The sequence below is a fragment of the Triticum dicoccoides genome, chromosome 3A, assembly GCF_002162155.2.
Source record: "Triticum dicoccoides isolate Atlit2015 ecotype Zavitan chromosome 3A, WEW_v2.0, whole genome shotgun sequence".
NCBI lineage: Eukaryota > Viridiplantae > Streptophyta > Magnoliopsida > Poales > Poaceae > Triticum > Triticum dicoccoides.
Window position 1 is genome coordinate 620,304,476 of NC_041384.1, and position 17,909 is coordinate 620,322,384.

Here is a 17,909-nt window from a genome sequence, read left to right on the forward strand (position 1 = left end):
GGGAATCCGCGAGTTGAGTGCCAAAACATACATCAAGTGAGTCAATATAATACCCCATTGTCACCAGAGTATTCATATGCAAGACATACATCAAGTGTTCTCAAATCCATAAAAGTATTCAATCCGATAATAGTGAAATCTCAAAGGTAAAAACTCAATTCATCATAATAAGATAGAGAGGGAAAACACTATATGATCCAACTATATTAACAAAGCGCATGGTACATCAAGATCAAGCCAAATCAAGAACGAGAGAGAGAGAGAGGGAGAGAGAGAGAGATCAAACACATAGCTACTTGTACATACCCCTACCCTCGAGGGTGAACTACTTCCTCCTCATCATGGTGGCCGCCGGGATGATGAAGATGGCCTTCGGTGATGATTTCCCCCTCCGGCAAGGTGCCGAAACAGGGCTCCAGATGGTATTTCCAAGGTACAGAGGCGTGTAGGGGCGGAGTCAAAGTTCTAGGGTTATTTATGGTGGTTTTTCTATTTATAGGATTTTTTTGGCGTCGGTCTCACGCTAAGATGGGTCACAGGATGCCCACTACCCACCAGCCCACGGCCAAGGCCCCTGGCACGCCCTGGTGGGTAGTGCTCGCTTCCTTCACCTTATGGCCCTCCCACGAAGATTCTTGTGCCTCTTTTGTTCCAAAAAAAAACCGTCAAAAAGTTTCGTTGCATTTGGAGAACTTTTATTTCTGCACAGAAAACAACACCACGGTAGTTCTGATGAAAACAACGTCATTCCGGGTTAGTTCCATTCAAATCATACCAATACCATATAAAATTGTTGTAAACATGGCATGAATACTTCATAAATTATAGATACGTTGGATACGTATCACTCTGTCGCTGCTGAAAGGGGGAGGGGGTGCGGGTGCGGATGCCGCTGGTGGGAAGGAGGAGGAGCTGAGGAAGTGGCAGTGGGGGATGGGTGGTGGGACGACACGACAAGGGGTTTGCTGAGCGAGGAGGGGCAGGGGCTGGAGCCGCACGAGCCATCTCCTAATGGCCACCATTCTGACTAGCTCGAGTTGATTATCCCCGTTGTTGGGTTTTGATTTAATTGATCGATTCCTACGGGTCACGGGAGAGTGAGGGAATCGGGTTTCTTGGCGTGTTTCTACCACCAGAGTCATGCTCAAGGATGACGGTGTCATCATTGGCGTCTTAGAGGACCCTATTGTAATTTACATTTTGCTTTTAGGGTGTGTCATGCTTTTGTCAGGGACCTTGTTGTAAATTCAACAACTGACTAGTGGGCTCCACATCTGTGCTGAAATGATTTTTATGGGATCTATTCTGCCGAAACACACATCATACCGTAAAAACTTTTTGTAGTATACCCTGGAACACTTTTGCAGTAAGAGCTTTCACGAGATCGGCTAGAGCGGTGCTTTTATAAACGAAAGTCCCCTTCTACCCTTGAGCTGATTTGAGCTCGGGATGAGCAGTAAATTCTTTTGGATGCAAACTTTGAATCAGAACTCCAAAAATGCTGCCCAATATCCATTTTATGATATTTTTTGTAAGCACACAAAATTTTTTGCCAAAGGTATTTTACTGTTCATTAAGGAGCATTTGAGAAGGTCGGGAGTAGACCTGGCCATGGGCTGCCCGGCCCGGCCGGCCCGGCCCGAATAAGCCCGACCTGACCCGGCCCGACGCTGCTCCCGGGCCGGGCTCGGGCCTAGATTTTGAGCCCGGTGACCTGGCCGGGCCGGGCCCGAGCCCGTCATTTTTGCAGTTTTCTGAAGGGGCCCGGCCCGAGGCCCGGCGGGCTTTTGCATGTTCAGGCCGGGCTTGGGCCCAAAAACTAGGCCCGATGGCCGGGCCGGGCCAGGCTCGGGCCCAGGTTTTTTTGCTCGGGCTTGGCTAGGCCCAGCCCGAGGTTTGGCCAGGTATAGTCGGGAGTAGATACCCCGCGTCCTCTTATCTTTCCTAATTACTTCCCTTCTCCCCCCCTCGTAAACTCTATATTTCAGAAGGCACCTCTAAGGAAATCCCTCAAGACGCATCGCTGAGGGGTCAGCGGCAAAACCACGCTAAAACCTAGCAATCCGCCCCAAATCGGCGACCGCACGCACGCCGTCGCGGCCATGGCGACCTCCTTCGCGTTCGGCAACTCCGGCGGCGCGGGATCCACCTCGTCCTCCCCCTTCTCCTTCTCCACCGCCCCATCCGCCTTCTCCTCCTCCCCCGCCCCCGCGTTCGGCTCGTCCCCCGCCCCGGCATTCGGCTCTTCCCCTTTCTCCGCGACCACCGCTTCATCTGCTCCGGCTTTTGGTTCGTCCCTCTTCGGATCCACCCCCGCCTCCGCTCCGGCCACCGCCACCGCTTCCTCCCCGTCCCCCTTTGGCTTCGGGGCCACTGGTTTCGGGTTCTCTCAGCCCGCGGCCACCTCGTCCGCCTCTCCCCTCTTCGGCGCACCCGCCACCTCCGCCGCAGCAACCACGCCTAGCATATTCGGGGCCGCCACGACCACGCCCAGCCCCTTCGGCGCACCGGCCACCTCGTCTGCGGCCACCACCCCGAGCCTCTTCGGCGCCGTCTCCTCCCCCGCGGCCACACCAGGTCTCTTCGGTGCGACCACCGCCGCCGCCAGCACCCCCAGTATTTTCGGCGCTTCTTCCGCTGCGTCCACTCCAGGTCTTTTCTCTGGCGCCGCCACGGGCTTCGGCTTCGGCTCATCGGCATCAGGCTCCGCCGCCGCCTCGGCACCATCATTCGGCTTCGGCGCGCCCGCCGCATCTAGCACCGCCACTACCTCGGCTTCCGCACCGTCTCTGTTTGGGCCCGCCACTGGTTCGTCCTTGTTTGGATCCACCTCCACCGCGCCGCTGTTCAGCAACGCCGCGGCATCGTCTCCAGCAACCACTGCCACGACCGCGCCATCCCTTGGCTTTTCATTAGCGCCAGCAACTACTGCCTCTGCTCCGTCGTTTGGTTTCACGCCGTCATCAGGAAGCACGACGGCGGCCAGCACCACCCCTTCCTTGTTCTCGAGTGCTCCCTCAGCCTCTGCCTTCTCGTTCTCAAACACTGCATCCGCTGCTCCCACCACGCCTGCCTCTGCGCCCGCCAGTGGTTTCTCCTTGGCCACTTCGCAGGCTGCATCTGCTCCCTCATTGTTCTCTAATACTGGTGCAGCTGCAAGGTCTTCAGCGAGCTCTCTTAGCTCCCCGTTTGGTGCATCTTTTGCTACTCCCACGCCAACATTTGCTTCTGCTTCCGCAGCGAGTGCATCGACTGCACCATCAGCAACCTCGGGGTCATCACTGTTCTCCGCTAGCGGTTTCAGCTTTACAGTACCGCCGGCGTCATCAGCAGCAGCAGTTACAACCACTGCCACCACTATCACTACTTCTGCAGCCACGACTCCTTCTACCACAACATCTGCATTTCCTAGTTTTAGCTTGCAAGCGCCCACACCAGCTCCTGCCTCAACTCCGGCAACTCAGTCTACACTGCTTGGTGAGATACATTTCTAAATCCTCAGTACCTTTTGCAATTCGGTGTCTTCCTTTTAGATTAGCTCAGGCATACTATACACTATACCGAACAATTAGGTTTCAATGGAGAATAATATACATATCCCGAACTACTTATTGGATTCAGTACCAATTTAGTTCTTTGTAACGTCGGCAGTTTTTGTTCCACTATATCTGTTTACTAAATTCCTAAGTGAAAACTTTGGCAATCTTGAGGATATTAAGTGTGTGTATTGCACAGGTGGTTCTACGACAGCCGCAAGCACACTAGCCACCATCGCCACCACAAGTCAGGCGACTTCCTCAGCTGTTCAAGCTAGTAGCACTGGGTTGTACATCCACCCTCAATTTATTTCTACTATGGCCTGTTACTGAACTTGCGTAGTAAGGTTTTAACATTTTCCACAACGTTCCTCTTGTATTCTTTCTGCAGAGCTAGTACGAGTGCCATCACTCCAGCAGCACCTCAAGCAGCTAAGCTTCCGTCAGAAATTGTTGGTAAATGTGTCGAGGAGGTATTGTACTTATCCTTTTCAAGTACTGTCGTTTGTTCCAGGCTGGACTGGTCTTCTATTGTGCTTTCTGAACATCTTTACCTTAGCTGCACAGTAAACTAGTGATGTTTTAGTATTGAAGTCTCATGGAATTACCTATTATAGATTATTAGGGACTGGAACAATGGGCTTCAAGATCGCACAGCAAAGTTCCGGAAGCATGCCACTGCCATATCTGAATGGGACAGGAGAATTCTGCAAAACAGGAATGTTCTTATAAGGCTTGAGGTATGTCTTGTCTTGTAGCCAATTTTATATGTGTTAAACTTCCATTAATGTTATGTGTTGGAGCACCAGCTCTCTTACTGAATTATAACAGGAACTGAGAACAGACAGTATTTTTCACTAAAATTCTGCTTTCTAGTTCAGTTCATGCAAGCTTTTGCTTTTAGGTCTAACCAAAGCTCTTTAAAGTATACATATGCTTCCTGAATTTTAGTTTGTCAACTAATGCGTTTGTTGAAGATAGTGGTCAACACAAAGGTAGCATATTCCATTGTTTTATGTTAAAAGCACTGCATCGAGGATGGCTAAGACGACCTACATTGAGGATGTAGGGAGTATAATGCAAGGCAATTCAGGCTTATCCAGGTTTTAGCCAGATGTTTTCCTTTTCTCCTTTTCTCCTTTTCAGTCATCTGGTCAAGTAAGTGCAGTTGGGGCAAGGCATCTCCAGATGGTAGATGGTAGATTGAACACACCGGCAAACTCTCTAGCATTACAAGAGAACTTCCCACCCCTGAGCATCCAAAACAACAGAATTTTGGACTCAGGACGTGGCTATTCCGGGGCATACTGTATATGCATATCTGATAAAAAAATAGAACAGAAAAATATGGGACAAAAAAGAAATCCACTCGGTTTCAGACTTGGTACATGACTTATGAGTTATGAGGGAATCTTAAATCGTGTTAACATATTGTATATACTTTAGGAGTTGTTTGGATAGGTGGAATGTACTGCCTTTTTGGAAAAGCGACTATTAGTAGTTTTTCTACAAATGTGTTTTGCGCATACTCCATCGCTACTAATTGATCGCCCTCGTCGTCCAGCCATGGCATGGCCGCCGCCGCATCGTTGCGGCACTGCCGGATCCTCTCAGGCGTCCGACGTTGAAGGGTGACAGACCTAGCACCAACCCGGTTGCCTTTGTGCCCAGGGTCCCGCTCGCCGGCCGCCAGAGCTACTAGCACAAACAATGCTGTGTGTGTTTTACCCATCAACGACACATGCCGCGTGATGTACGTCACCGGCCGGTTGATGTATACCAAGTTCACATACAGGATGGTGCCCAGCCACGCCCTGCCGGTGATGACATCCTAGACAAGCTCCTGAAGCTCAAGGCCAGCGATTAGCGAGGGCATGTGCGTGTGCGTCTGCGTGCTCGTGCTGATCTCGGATAACGGCACCTTCCGTCGAGTCCCTCTGTATGAGTGGGTAAATTTCAGGTTTGGGTCCAGAGGATGCAGCCGCCGTCTACCTAGGCGCACAGGGGCAGGGGATGTAGCGGCCGCCAGCCAGTGTCCGTGCGCGGAGCTGTCGAGGCCCGATGGGTGACGATAGCGGTGTGTAGGAGACGAGGGCGGAGCAGGAATTGAAATTACAACTTGTGTGTGCGATGGCCCGCTTGGGGAAAGAGACGACCGCGTTCACGGACTGGAGAATAGGAACTGATATCCTCCAAACAAGGCGATAGATAGAACTGGTTTGCACTTACTAGCCCCAAACAATATATTCTATAAACTAATTCTTCATATAAACAGTAAGCAAAACCGATTTTGCTAAAACCTGGCTAAAGATAAAAACTTGCTTTCTGTAAACCCACGGCTAATCTTTACTATCCAAACAACCACTTAGGATTGTTCCCATGTCAATGCTACCTCTGGTTCAACTTATTTGTTGTTTCAGCTCCTTGGACTTGTTTCAATACTTGCCCAGTATGCACCGTTTAGCTAAAATTTCAAATTATTGACAGATATACACATTCTCTCCAATTGGACCAATGCCAAGTAGTGATGGTCTTTCATTAACCAGGGTAAACATGGCATGCTGCCAAATTAGTAGTATCAGTTACACTATTTTGTGTTCCATGAGTTAACATAACAAGTATTTTGGAGAGACAGATGGGGCCTTAATAAGTCAACCAATTCCATCATTGAAATAAGTAATTTAAAATATTAATAGTAGTTGATTTGAAATGAAAAGGAATAGAAACCAGTACTTAATCAACCCTAATTATTTGTCTAGAGTCCATTTGATGCGTTTCAGATCAGTACATAGCAGCTCTCTTGAATCATGATGTTCACAGTAAATTTTCATAGTTATGTTTCATCCTGACTCCTTACCTCTTCCAGGCTGATGTGGCCAAAGTTGTTGAAACACAAACAAGCTTGGAGAGGCAACTTGAGTTAATAGAAACTCATCAGAAAGAGGTGGGTGGCGGTGTGAACTTTTTCTTGTCTGCTCATATATTAGTTATAACTTAGTTTTTGTTTGTGTTTGTTTAACGTCTCATTCTATTTGATCTTCGAATGGCATATTGAGTTGCTTCCCTTTATATGACATACTACTATTTATAAGCTGTCCTGGACTTCTGTTGTCGGAAAAAAATGGTTTGAGATATATGTTGAGGTGTCGACCAGAGATATTTTTATGCCTGATAGCTCGAGGTCTCTTCCTATCTTGTGTGTTCAAATGTCTCATAGATTGCACCTAAGGTTTGTGGTCTATAGCTATAATAAATTGACGATACAAAATTGCCATATTGAGGTTTTATCTTTGCAAGAATTTAGTGCATTTTTCTACAAAAATCTGAGGTTTTAAAGTGACGCCAATGGTTTTTAAGTGATGTCATTGACAGAGCCACCGAGTTGAGGCTTAGATGCACATTTTTTGTGATTTTCTTTAGCATAGCTCCTATCATACAATTTAATTGCATAATCAATTAGGCCTTCTGTTAAATGTATTATTTACTTACTATGTTAGTTAGCTACCACAGTCATGTTTTTGTTTCCTTTTAATTGATTGTCCATTTGTAAAGTCATTTACCAATTGGAAATTCAGTTGAGTGAGATTGTCATGCTTGTTCAGAATTTGCATTGCAGATATTTGCTTAACATGTTGAATTGACTTATAGCTAGGTTGTCTATCAAATTATTTAATACACAATGCTCAAGAAGTACTCCATAGGCACAATATAGATAATCTGATAGAACTGATGTGAGTGCTTATGTGCTGGAATTTTCTGGTCACCAAGATTAAGCCCACACATTGGGTATTAGAACTTGATTGGCAAGCTAAATATTTTTGGATAATCAATGACGTAAAGGTCCATTACTGGAGTTCCAGTTTAATCTTTTTAGCGATTTATCCATACATAGTGAATCTGCAGAGGTTAATTATTCAGCTTTATGCTTACAACCTACACGTTTTATATTTGCAGGTGGACAAGGCTCTGCAGAGCATGGAGGAGGAAGCCGAACGTATATTCCAGGATGAACGGGTCTTACTTCGTGAAGATGAGGCTGCCTCGGCAAGGGATATAATGTTAGTTCAATGTATTTTGGCTGTTTTAGCTTTGTTATTTCAGTCTTGGGTTTAGTTTGACTTTTTAATCTCTAGTAAACAAATCATACAACTCATTTCGGAAATGAAATCTCTAACCAAATTATTTGGCAATGCAAAGGTACGAGCAAGGTGAAGTTGTGGAGAATGAGTTGCAGCATATGACAGAACAAGTAAAATCCATCATTCAGACCATGAACTCTACTCAGGTAAATATTCAGATTATAACATTTGTCTTGTAATGAGCATTGCTTGAGTCTCCTTGTCCAATGCAGGGTGGTGAGCTTGAGGCTACAGATAACATGGCACCATTTGATGTCGCTGTCCGGATACTGGATAATCAGCTGCGCTCTCTAATGTGGATTGACGAGAAGGTCAGGGTTCCCATTTTGTGATTGTTTCTTCATTAATATTTTGAAGAAGTCCAGATTACCCCCTGAACTTTGGTGCTTGGCCTACATAACTGCTTAAACTATCTAATCAGATACCTAACCTCCTGAACATACAAAACCGATAGTTTAACCCCTCAAGGTGGTTTTGGGGTTGTTTATTAAAAAAATATGGAGCTTAGGAAGTCCAAACTGCGTTGCAAAACCATCTCAGGGGGTTGAAGTTTCATTATCTCGTGTGGAAAGTTCAGAGGATTATCTTAATATATTTTCTTTATCCTTAATTTTTTTAGAGTAGTTCAAATGTTTTGTTTATCACGTCCACATGCTAGTTGCATTCGGGGGTAACCCCAAAAATTGTGCCACATTTCCTGTTTCTGTTCCGTAATTTCTGATGTGTTCTGAAGGTGTTACCTTGCATTGTGCCCAGCTAATATTTTTCGTTAATTCATCTATTTCTCCAGTATATACCTTCTGCATCCCTACAGTCCTACATTTTGAGAATATAGGTGCTACCAATAATGCTGATATGACACAGAATAGTTTTTTCCAGTAGTGTGCGCTATGATCTAATAAGAATCCTGCTGTTGAGCTGAGTTTAGGAACTTGATTCCTGTGCTGACACTGTTTGATGGAATGTTGCCTCTGAGCAAATCCCGGGAGCTCATCCCTGTATCTGTATGTACTGTTCTGCGGAATCCTGCTTTTTTCTCGATACCATCCTTTCATGGTTTTGGTGAAATCTTGCCTTTGAATGTAATAAGAGAAACTTGATCCCAATAATTTATTTTTCTTCACTTGTTGTTATGTTAGGTGCACATGTTCTTTTAACAGTGCTTATTTGGTGGGATTAGTTGGTCGTATGGGCTATGATAAAATCATTATTGATTCTCCTTTTCCTCAATTGTTCACAGGCAAACGAGTTCTCAAACAGAATACAGAGACTGCCCAACAATAGTACTGCGGCTGAGCGCGACTCAGGAATCCCAAGGTTTTGGTTAAGCTGATTCAGTCCTGGTTGGACATTTGGTGGTCTGCTCATGGGTATTAAAACATGCTATATATGTTGGTAGTTCTGCTGTTTCAGAGTATAAAAGTTTCATCGCTTTCCCCTTCATTCAAGTACTTCTGTGACATGTGGCTCTTAACATGATTTACCGCGTTGACACTGTTCATTGGAATTCAAACTGCTTGTTAGATGAGCTGCCTTGCTTCATTATAACAGATTTTTTAAAAATGCTGCTGTTAACAACTGCGCGGTTTGTGGTCTCTCTATGTGTGGGATTGGTTCCAAGTGCGTTCAGATCAGTTGAGTCGAGGTATAGCTTTTCTATGACGAGTCAGGTGTCCTCAGTATCCGCAGTATTTGACATCCAATAAAGAAGTATCTGCAGTATTTGACCATTGAGCTGGGCACTGGCGTATGCAGCCAACTATAGGCCTACCAGATATCTTCTGAGCTTTCCCTCGCGATCTGCTACGATACTTTCGTTTGTTGTTCAAAGGCATACGAGCTTTAGGAAAGATGCATTGTTGCTATCTTAGGACGCCTTTCCCCTGTGTCGCGAGCAAAAGACGTGGACGTGTTGTAGCCGGTTCTCCATGATTATTTGCTTGGATAATTGATGCTAATGCTTGCCTATGGTGTCTCTGGTCTGTGCTTTGGAATCTTAGATTGTTTTGCACCTAAAAAGAAAGCTATCGCCTACCTTTACCCGAAACGAAAGGCCTGGTAAAAAATAGCCGTACAGCACACGCGATCGCGAGACCAGGCGCGTCAGCCACACTGGTACATGGGCATATGATGGCATCCAAACAGCAGTCCGCACTGAGCACAGTCCGGTAGACAGGTACAGTCGCTACGAGTATTCTTCTCCCGCCCGGGATTCCATTCAACGGATACTGGCGGGCATCAACAGGGCGAAGCAAGCACTACTATTAATTGCAGCACACCACCATATGATTATCAAGGGGAAGCCCGGGCAACTTGGCGCCAGATTAAGACATCCGCGCTGTGCGCTACTCATAGAAAGCACATGCGGAACCGAACCCCCGGTCTCGAGGGCGGTCGGAAGATACCACTGGCAAGCAAAAGGGGGAGGCAATCTGGAGCGGGGTACCAGTCAAGACGGCACATGCCACCGCCGGCCATGTGATCTCAAGGAGGCCGGCCTGATGCCCGAGGCGATTAGGGAATCCCTCCCTCCCCCCATTTGCACCTCCCACATGGCCCAATTAAAGCGCAATCTTCTCTTCTCTTCTCTCCCCTGCAATCAAAGCCCGTCTTGATGCTCTGTGATGCACAGGCCAATAGCACCGATCCTGCGAGCTGTACGTACATGGTTCGTACCACTACAACAGGGGTCGGTACTCGGTACTGGAGTGGAGTCCAATCCTGGGAAGAAAGCGAGGCTCACCCACCGGCGTGGTACGACGAGGGTGCGGTGCGATAAGACGGGCCGCTAATCGGTATCGTCGCCGTCGTCGTCGTTGTCACGATCACAATGCAAAGCCAGCAGTGGTAGAGTACCGTCTTTACAACTCTCCAGCGCCGCGTTCCAGCCTCACGAGCAAGCATGTTTGGTCCCGGTTGTGCGCGCCATCATGCCCCGCGCCGACCCACCACCGCCACCGTATCTCGGCGCCCCTTTCAGAATTTCCGCCGGGAAGATCCGATGATCGCCCGCCGGGGCCGGGGCCAAAGGCAGCGAGCGACGCAGCACGGGCCAAAAGGCGAGCCGCCAACAGCGAGGAAGACCCCTAAACAATGGCCCCCGTGTTTTGCCTTTAGCCAGCAGGAGGAATCAACGCCGATCGACCGTCTCCGTTACAGTTCACAGTCGCTCGCTCGCTCGCCTGCGCTTACAATATACACTTCGATCCAGCGGGGGAGAGAGTGAATGAAAAAAGAAGATGAAAGAAACTGATCGACAACCCTAGAGGATAGTAGTGCTATGTTATGTTAATAGCATCGTCAATTCAATTCATCATCGTATGGAATTGTCCCAGGAGCTGCATGCAAATCTTATAAGCCATGACGACCATCACATATATATTGGGCGGGGCAAGCCAAGCCAAGCCAAGCCAAACACAAACACACGGACACGTACGTACGTACTCCCAACGGGTCTTAGGGACCCGGCCACCCTCATGTTCTACTACGGTGCGGTGTGACACTGACGGACACCCTAGGAGAGGAGAGGCGAGGCTTGTATGTTACAAGGCGACCAAAACCTAACAAGCAACAGTACTGGAGGATCCGCCGTGCCGGGAGAGGGAAGCTTCTCGGGCTTCTCCTTGCGGGCTTCCCGCCGGCCGGTGGCATGGCGGCGTCACGCTCCCGGGCGACGGCGAGGGGGCTAGTGGTGCAACGCCGAGGGGCCCGGGGCGACGGCGGCGCCGCCGGGCTTGGGGCACTGGTAGCACTTGGCGAAGAGGCCGAAGGTGTTGATCTGGCGGATGAAGTTGACCATGCTGGCCCAGCCTCCCAGCCCGAAGCCGACCACGAACACCCACACCACGATGAAGGCGTTGAGCACGAACATCCCCGTCCAGCTCGGCAGGAAGAAGGGCGGCTTCTCCGCCGCGTTCTGTTCAGTCGTTGCAAAACGATCACAAATCATCAGTAAAACACAGAGCATAATTTACTACCAACATGCACAACAAAATGGATGATGGATGCATGGAACGGAGCCACTGCGCTGCTGCACACACAAAAAGAAACGTTGTGCGTGTTCTCTATCTATGATCTATCATCCGTACAGGAAACCACATTCGATTTCTCTCTCGCAAAGCTGGAGGAAAAGGAAGGAATCGAGCGGGAAAGAAAGGGACCCCGCAACCCACGCCACGATATCCCCATCGGTCGACGTCCGTCTCCAGCGGCGCCGCATGCTATCTATCCATCCATCACCCGTGCGAAAAGCCAGTGAGAGTCCAGACGCGCCAGGCCAACTCCGCGACGGCGACCGGCGCGCCTGGTAGCCCGGCTAGCTTCCGGGGACTCGTGCCCAAAGCAACAGGAGATCCCGACACCTCCATGTCAACGGTTGCTATCTATACCGGCCCGGCCGGCGGCGAGCCCACGATCGGCCCTCTGCTCCTGTGCGGCCGGGGAGGGACCAGCTACAGCTGCTGCATTCAGGCAGGCTCACCTACGGGATGGGCCATATGTAGGATGGTACTAAGCATGGGGGAGACCTCCTCATTCGGGGCACCAACCCTTGGAACTGACACGCACCACCGGTACGGCGATGGCTAAGCGCCATTCGCCATGCCGTAGCAGCTATCCATCCACAGCAGCGACGGCCGAACCAACGGACGGACGGAGGAGAGGGAGAGGGAGAGGGATCGAGGATCCAAATCGTTGTCGGGGCGGATTAATGTGGTCGTTGGCCGGGCTCAATGATTGGGGTTTCTTCGTGGTAGGAGCAGTGCCGCTCCTAAGCAGGAGGCGGGGCCACCCTGGGGCCGTGCAGTCAACAGTGCATGCGGTACGTGCACGGATCTCCACTGTCTATTCCATTGCACGTCCCTCTGCCTCCGATGCGCGTTGCGTTGCATTCGGGGCACTGTTGATGCGCCATGCATGGACCATGGGTGAATCGGGCCATGCACTGTTGATGCGCCATGGACCAGACCATGGATGTGGTACTGGGACTAGTGGTGCAGTGGTGCTACCAAGAGCAGCGAACCGGGCCATGCATGCATGCAGCTGGAGCTGGCAATGCACGGCCTCACTCATCCCATCCTTGATGATCGATCGACGATCCTACTGGCAATCATTGGTCGGATCCCTAATCTAATCTAATAAAGGAAGAAAAGGCAGTGGTACCAGTACTCTTCCTACAGTGATCTGAAAGAAATTAGGCGCACGGCAGCATCACGCATTCACTAGCAAGAACATGCTAATTAAGCTTCTTCTAAAAGCTATAGTACAGCACAGTATGATCCTCCTCGATGCAAAAAAAGAAAAGAAAAGAAAAAGAAATGCAATGCATGTAGTATAGATAGATAGAGAAGAGTGAAGGAGTAGAGGAGGCTTACGGCGCGGGCGGATGCGGATCGGTAGGTGAGCATGTGGGCGAGGGCGGGGATGATGTAGACGGTGAAGCTGACGAGGAGGGCGCCGACGGCGGAGTTGATGGGGCCGAAGAAGGGGAAGATAATGGCGAGGAACCAGATGGGGACGACGATGGGGAGCCTGGCGAGGGCGCGGAGGCAGACGCTCTTGGTGTCGTGCATGCCGATCACCTTCTCCCACACGAAGTAGAGCGGCGTGCAGGCGAAGCCGAAGGTGATGAACTGGTGGATGAGCATGAGGATCACCGCCGCGTCCCGCCACGCCGTCTTGGGCAGCAGCGAGAAGGCGTTGGCGTGCGCCAGCAGCTCGTCCCCGTACGCCCAGTACATGGCCGACGCCGACGGCAGCGTCAGCGTGAACACGTACAGCGTCGCCAGCAGGTAGATGTACTTGAACTTGGCCGGCTTCCACATCGCGTGCATGATCTCCCTGCCCAATGCCCATGCAAACCAACATTAGCATCACCGCCATTATTGACAAACGACTGTTTATATAAATGAAATGACACAAGTAGTAGGAAATTAACGGACAAAACGGCCTCTGCACATGCATGCGTTGTTGAGTTTGTTGGTCAGATGACACGGAAAAGAAGGCTTCTTCCTTCCTAATCACGCAGTGGGCAGTTGGGCTGCAAAGAAGAAGATCGATCGTGGCGGCAGGGGGAATCTGCCGGGCGAGCTTCCGCTCACTCACTCACCAACACATGCGTGCACGCGCCAGCCGGTCAAATAATAGAGGATCCCGACAAATACGACCAAATAAGTCCGTTGCAGATTATATATACTCCTACCAATCGCCTAACAATCAATCAATTTAATCATGCCACTCCACTCCACTCCCAACAAGTTGCAGCAACCACCTAACCGGACTTCGAACTTGCCGGAGATCAGAAACGATCAGAGTGGAAAATTCACCACGGGATCTTTCTTTTTGCGACGAAACTTCTGGTTAAAGCGGCAGCAGCAGCAGCAGTAGGTCTGCGTCCCCCTCACCCCACTGGGCTAAGCAAAACGTCGAGATGATGGCAAGATGAGCGGAACGGAATCATCGCCAGCAGATGACGATGACGATGTGCCGCAACATTCACGCACGTCCCGGTCCGCCCAGGACGGGATTGCATATCTTGATGTGAGCTCCGCACTAGCTGAATTCAATTCAGTTCAGTGCAACCAGCCATGGCCCGTCCTTTTCTTTCACTCACTTCCATCAATACTACTACCACAAAGCTTTCTCGTTTTTACGCCACCACTAGCTGCATAGTAGGCAACTACTCCCTCAGTTTTAAATTACTTGTCACAGAAATGAATGTATCTAGAACTAAAATGCATCTCCTGCTACTGCTTAATAATAATAATAATAATGCTGCACAGTAGTGGCCTGGTCGCCGAAGCTGCTGCTGGTAGGAGGAGATTACTATTAATATAATAAAAACGGTTCAAATCTCCGGCCCAACGGCGGCCACTAGCGAGCAGCGACCAGGGTGTTTGAACGCCGCACTCAGTGACGAAGACGACGCTAATTATTCCCCCGCGCATGGCCTCAAATCATGGCTAAGCTAGCTAGCTACCAGGAAACACCAATGATCCAATCAAGTTTTGATTAGTAGTTAAGTAATCGCGGAGGCAGAGGAGCAATGGGAATAAAGGGCTCTAGTCTAATGCATGGTGGCCGGAGATCTAAAATACACCGCGCCCCAATTCTTTCCCCCCCTCCTCTAGACTAGACTGTATCATGTTCATGTGTGTGTGAGTGAGTGGGTGCTAGTACCGGCAGGGAGGACCTTTTGGATGCATCACCGCACATGAGCGCACCAGGACTCACTCATGGCCGCAAGCTAGCTAAGCTAAGCTAAGCTAACCCTAAACCAAAGGAGGCCGGTTCCCACCACCACGGCCTAGATGGAAGTTTTTAAGTGCCCCTGGCTGTGCATCGGGATCCGTGCCGCCCCACGGGGTGGATGGATGGGGCTGGCTAGATGCAAAGCTACAATCTTGCTCAGTAAGTTAATCAAGATTAACTTATGCTACTACTGTGGAGAGTACATTAGTGTTAGTGTGGTGCTGCAGCTGCTGCGGCAAGTACCATGGACCGGGGACGGGGGACCATCGGAATGGAAGCTAGAGCCGGGTTTCCAATCCAGACATGTCCTCCCGATCGCCGGGCAAAAGCTGCGGCCCGGCGGAAAGCTCACCGCCCTTCTTCTTCTTCTTCTTCTTCTTCTTCTTCTTCTTCTTCTTCTTCTTCTTCTTCATCAGAGCACTACTAATTTACTTACTGAAGAGATGAGCGTATAATAATTTACTCACACGGTGACGGCGTGGCCGCCGAAGGTGTAGAGGATGTTGGTGGCGCCGGTGAAGTAGAGGACGAGCTTGTTGGGGCCGGTGTGGGTGACGCCCTCCACCTGGCCGTTGATGAGCGCGGCGATGGCCAGGTACCAGGCCGTGTAGGTGGTCATGCCCAGGCCCAGGAAGGACCAGATCCGGTAGTTGTGGAAGGACGGGATGAAGACGGTGGTGGCGCAGCAGGCGCCGAAGATGTACGTCCACGTCCGCTTGTCCAGCCGGTCGTTGATGTAGTAGATGTTACTGTACCAAGTTAAAATAAATAAATTAATTAAATCTCAGCTACTGAGCTGGGCGCACAGTGAGGGCGACGGACTGACCTGGCGCAGGCGATGAGCTGGATGACGGTGCCGAAGAGGAGGAAGGTGCAGTTGAAGGCCAGCCCGGCCGCCTTCCAGTACGGGCCCAGCAGCCCGTCCAGCACCTCGAACCACTGCGAAGGGAGGTCAACATCGCAGCTTCATGATTAGTAATTCTTCCTTTCTTCGCCATTAATCAACCACAGTTACTCCTCACCATGTTTCCAGTACATGCGTACTGTCATGCTTTAACCATTAAGCATAGTGATTACTACTTGGGGGCAAATGTGGGTCTGGTTTTGCGACTAAAAGGGGAGGATTAAGGAAGGCACTCTGCCCGCTGCATTTGCAGACTTGCAGTTCACACTTTTCCTTCGACAAGCAACTTGAGGATGAGGAGACTGCATATCTAACGCGTGAGGCTAAGCAGGGACGTTTTTGATTAATTTTTTCGCTGAAAAAGGGAGAGCATTTTCGTATTTTTGCAGCCGACAGAAAGGCGTGCCCGTTTGGCGAAGCCGGCCGGGAACTGCAAACCGTTAGCGAAGAAGAGGGAGGGGAGCACGCCATGGATTGCAGGAAGGGGCAGGGGGTGGGTACCTGGATGACGTGGTTCTTGAAGCTGACGCCCTCCTTCTCCTTGCGGGAGCGGTACTCGACGTAGAGGACGCTGATGAGGTAGGCGGTCCAGCTGCCGAGGAAGCCGTAGAAGAGCTGCAGCAGGATGCCCGAGAGCATCCCCAGCTGCGAGAAGGAGTAGGGCAGCGTCAGCAGCACCTGCGCCACCTGCAACCAACATCCCATCCCGTTCCGTTCATCATCAGTCAATCATCTTCTTCTTCTTCAACGTCATGGCGATCGACGCTCAGGAAGACAGACATGGTACATACCTGGTTGGAGGCGCAGCTGAACCAGGCGTCCCACACGGAGCCGCCGTGCCAGAGGAAGCTGGCGACGCTGAACTTGCCGCCGCCGCCGCCGTGCTGCTCCTCGTCGCCGTCCGCGCCGCCGCTGCTCACGCCCATCACCCCGACCTCCTCCTCCTTGCCGTGCCCGTCCGCCACGATGGCCTCGTCCCCATGCTCGCGCGGCACCATCCTCCCGTCCTCTCACCACGCGGCTCCGCTGCGCTGTGCTTTGCTGTGTGCTGTGTACGGACGGAGCAGAGCAGAGGGATCAAGATCCAGGAGGACAGCACAGGCAGACCCTCCGCCCAATACGAGGGCAGGAGGAGGCCAATATAAAACGAAACGGGGGCGGCGGCAGCCTCTGAAACGCCGGCACCAAGAGAAGAGAAGAGAAGAGAAGAGAAGAGAAGAGAGACGAACCTTTTCTCGCGAGGAGGAGGAGGAGCAGGGGAAAAGATTTGGCCGGCCGGACAGACGGACGGGGCAGTGAATGCAGGGCGCGCCGGAATTTACTGTGCGATTGATGCAGGAGTGGGCTCTCTGCTGGCTGGCTGGCTCGCTCGTAGCTACGGTAGCTAGCTAGGAGCCTAGGAGCGTGGTGGTGGTGGCCGCCGCGCCGCCCGGGTGAAGGTACGGCCGCAGAATTACTCTCTGCCTGCCGGCGTGCTCTTTCCCGGCCCTTCTCCGCCTCCTCTGCTCTCTGCTTCCTCTGTTACGAGGGAGGAGTAATGGCGGGACAGAGCTGCGGGCTATCGCTCACCCGTAGCCTACTGCTCCTAGCTCGTAGGCGACGGCAGAGAGAAAGGTCAGCCGCCGGCGGGGAGGGGGGAGAGTGATGAGGGAGGGAGCGCAGGCAGATTGGGAGGGAGGGGGAAGGGAACAAGTTGCGGCTTTATAACAACGAACGAACACCTCGGCTCGGCGTTCGTTTCCAACACCCCGCTTTCCCCCCTGATTTTCTCGCGAGCACTGCTACATGCACGACATGTACCACACGAAATACAGACGACACACCATATCCACCGTTCAAGCACAAGGCTAAACATCACCAGCCTGTTAGATTAGCCATCGTCTAAGTGTCGTCCAGCAAAGTGTCGTGTGTGAAGTGTTTTCGTTTTCTCGCCCCCTTTTGCATTTTGCTCCTCTCCTCCATTTTGTCTATTCTTTCTTAATCTTTTTTGCTCTCTCTCTTCTCTGTGTGTGTCTCTGTGGCTACGTGGAGCACGCGTCTGCGCTTCGTGGGTGCAGTGGAGAGAGAGAACAGTGGGTGTGG

At 50.6% G+C, this 17,909-nt stretch overlaps 2 protein-coding genes across 2 annotated transcripts; one reads left to right on the top strand and one right to left on the bottom strand.

Moving 5' to 3' along the window:
• Positions 1-2,036: 2,036 nt before the first annotated feature.
• Positions 2,037-9,203, top strand: LOC119269631 (nuclear pore complex protein NUP62-like). The gene is made up of 9 exons (XM_037551503.1): positions 2,037-3,477; positions 3,736-3,823; positions 3,928-4,009; positions 4,154-4,276; positions 6,403-6,480; positions 7,491-7,594; positions 7,734-7,821; positions 7,888-7,986; positions 8,916-9,203. The coding sequence occupies exons 1-9, from the start codon at positions 2,103-2,105 to the stop codon at positions 9,006-9,008; spliced, it is 2,130 nt and encodes a 709-aa protein (XP_037407400.1). The 5' UTR covers positions 2,037-2,102; the 3' UTR covers positions 9,009-9,203.
• A 1,791-nt stretch (positions 9,204-10,994) lies between these two features.
• Positions 10,995-17,513, bottom strand: LOC119269632 (auxin transporter-like protein 1). Its single transcript, XM_037551504.1, has 7 exons — positions 17,057-17,513; positions 16,619-16,875; positions 16,329-16,514; positions 15,750-15,862; positions 15,391-15,672; positions 13,048-13,513; positions 10,995-11,591 (listed from the first exon to the last, which is right to left on the bottom strand). The coding sequence occupies exons 2-7, from the start codon at positions 16,823-16,825 to the stop codon at positions 11,361-11,363; spliced, it is 1,485 nt and encodes a 494-aa protein (XP_037407401.1). The 5' UTR covers positions 16,826-16,875; positions 17,057-17,513; the 3' UTR covers positions 10,995-11,360.
• Between the last annotated feature and the right edge of the window lie 396 nt (positions 17,514-17,909).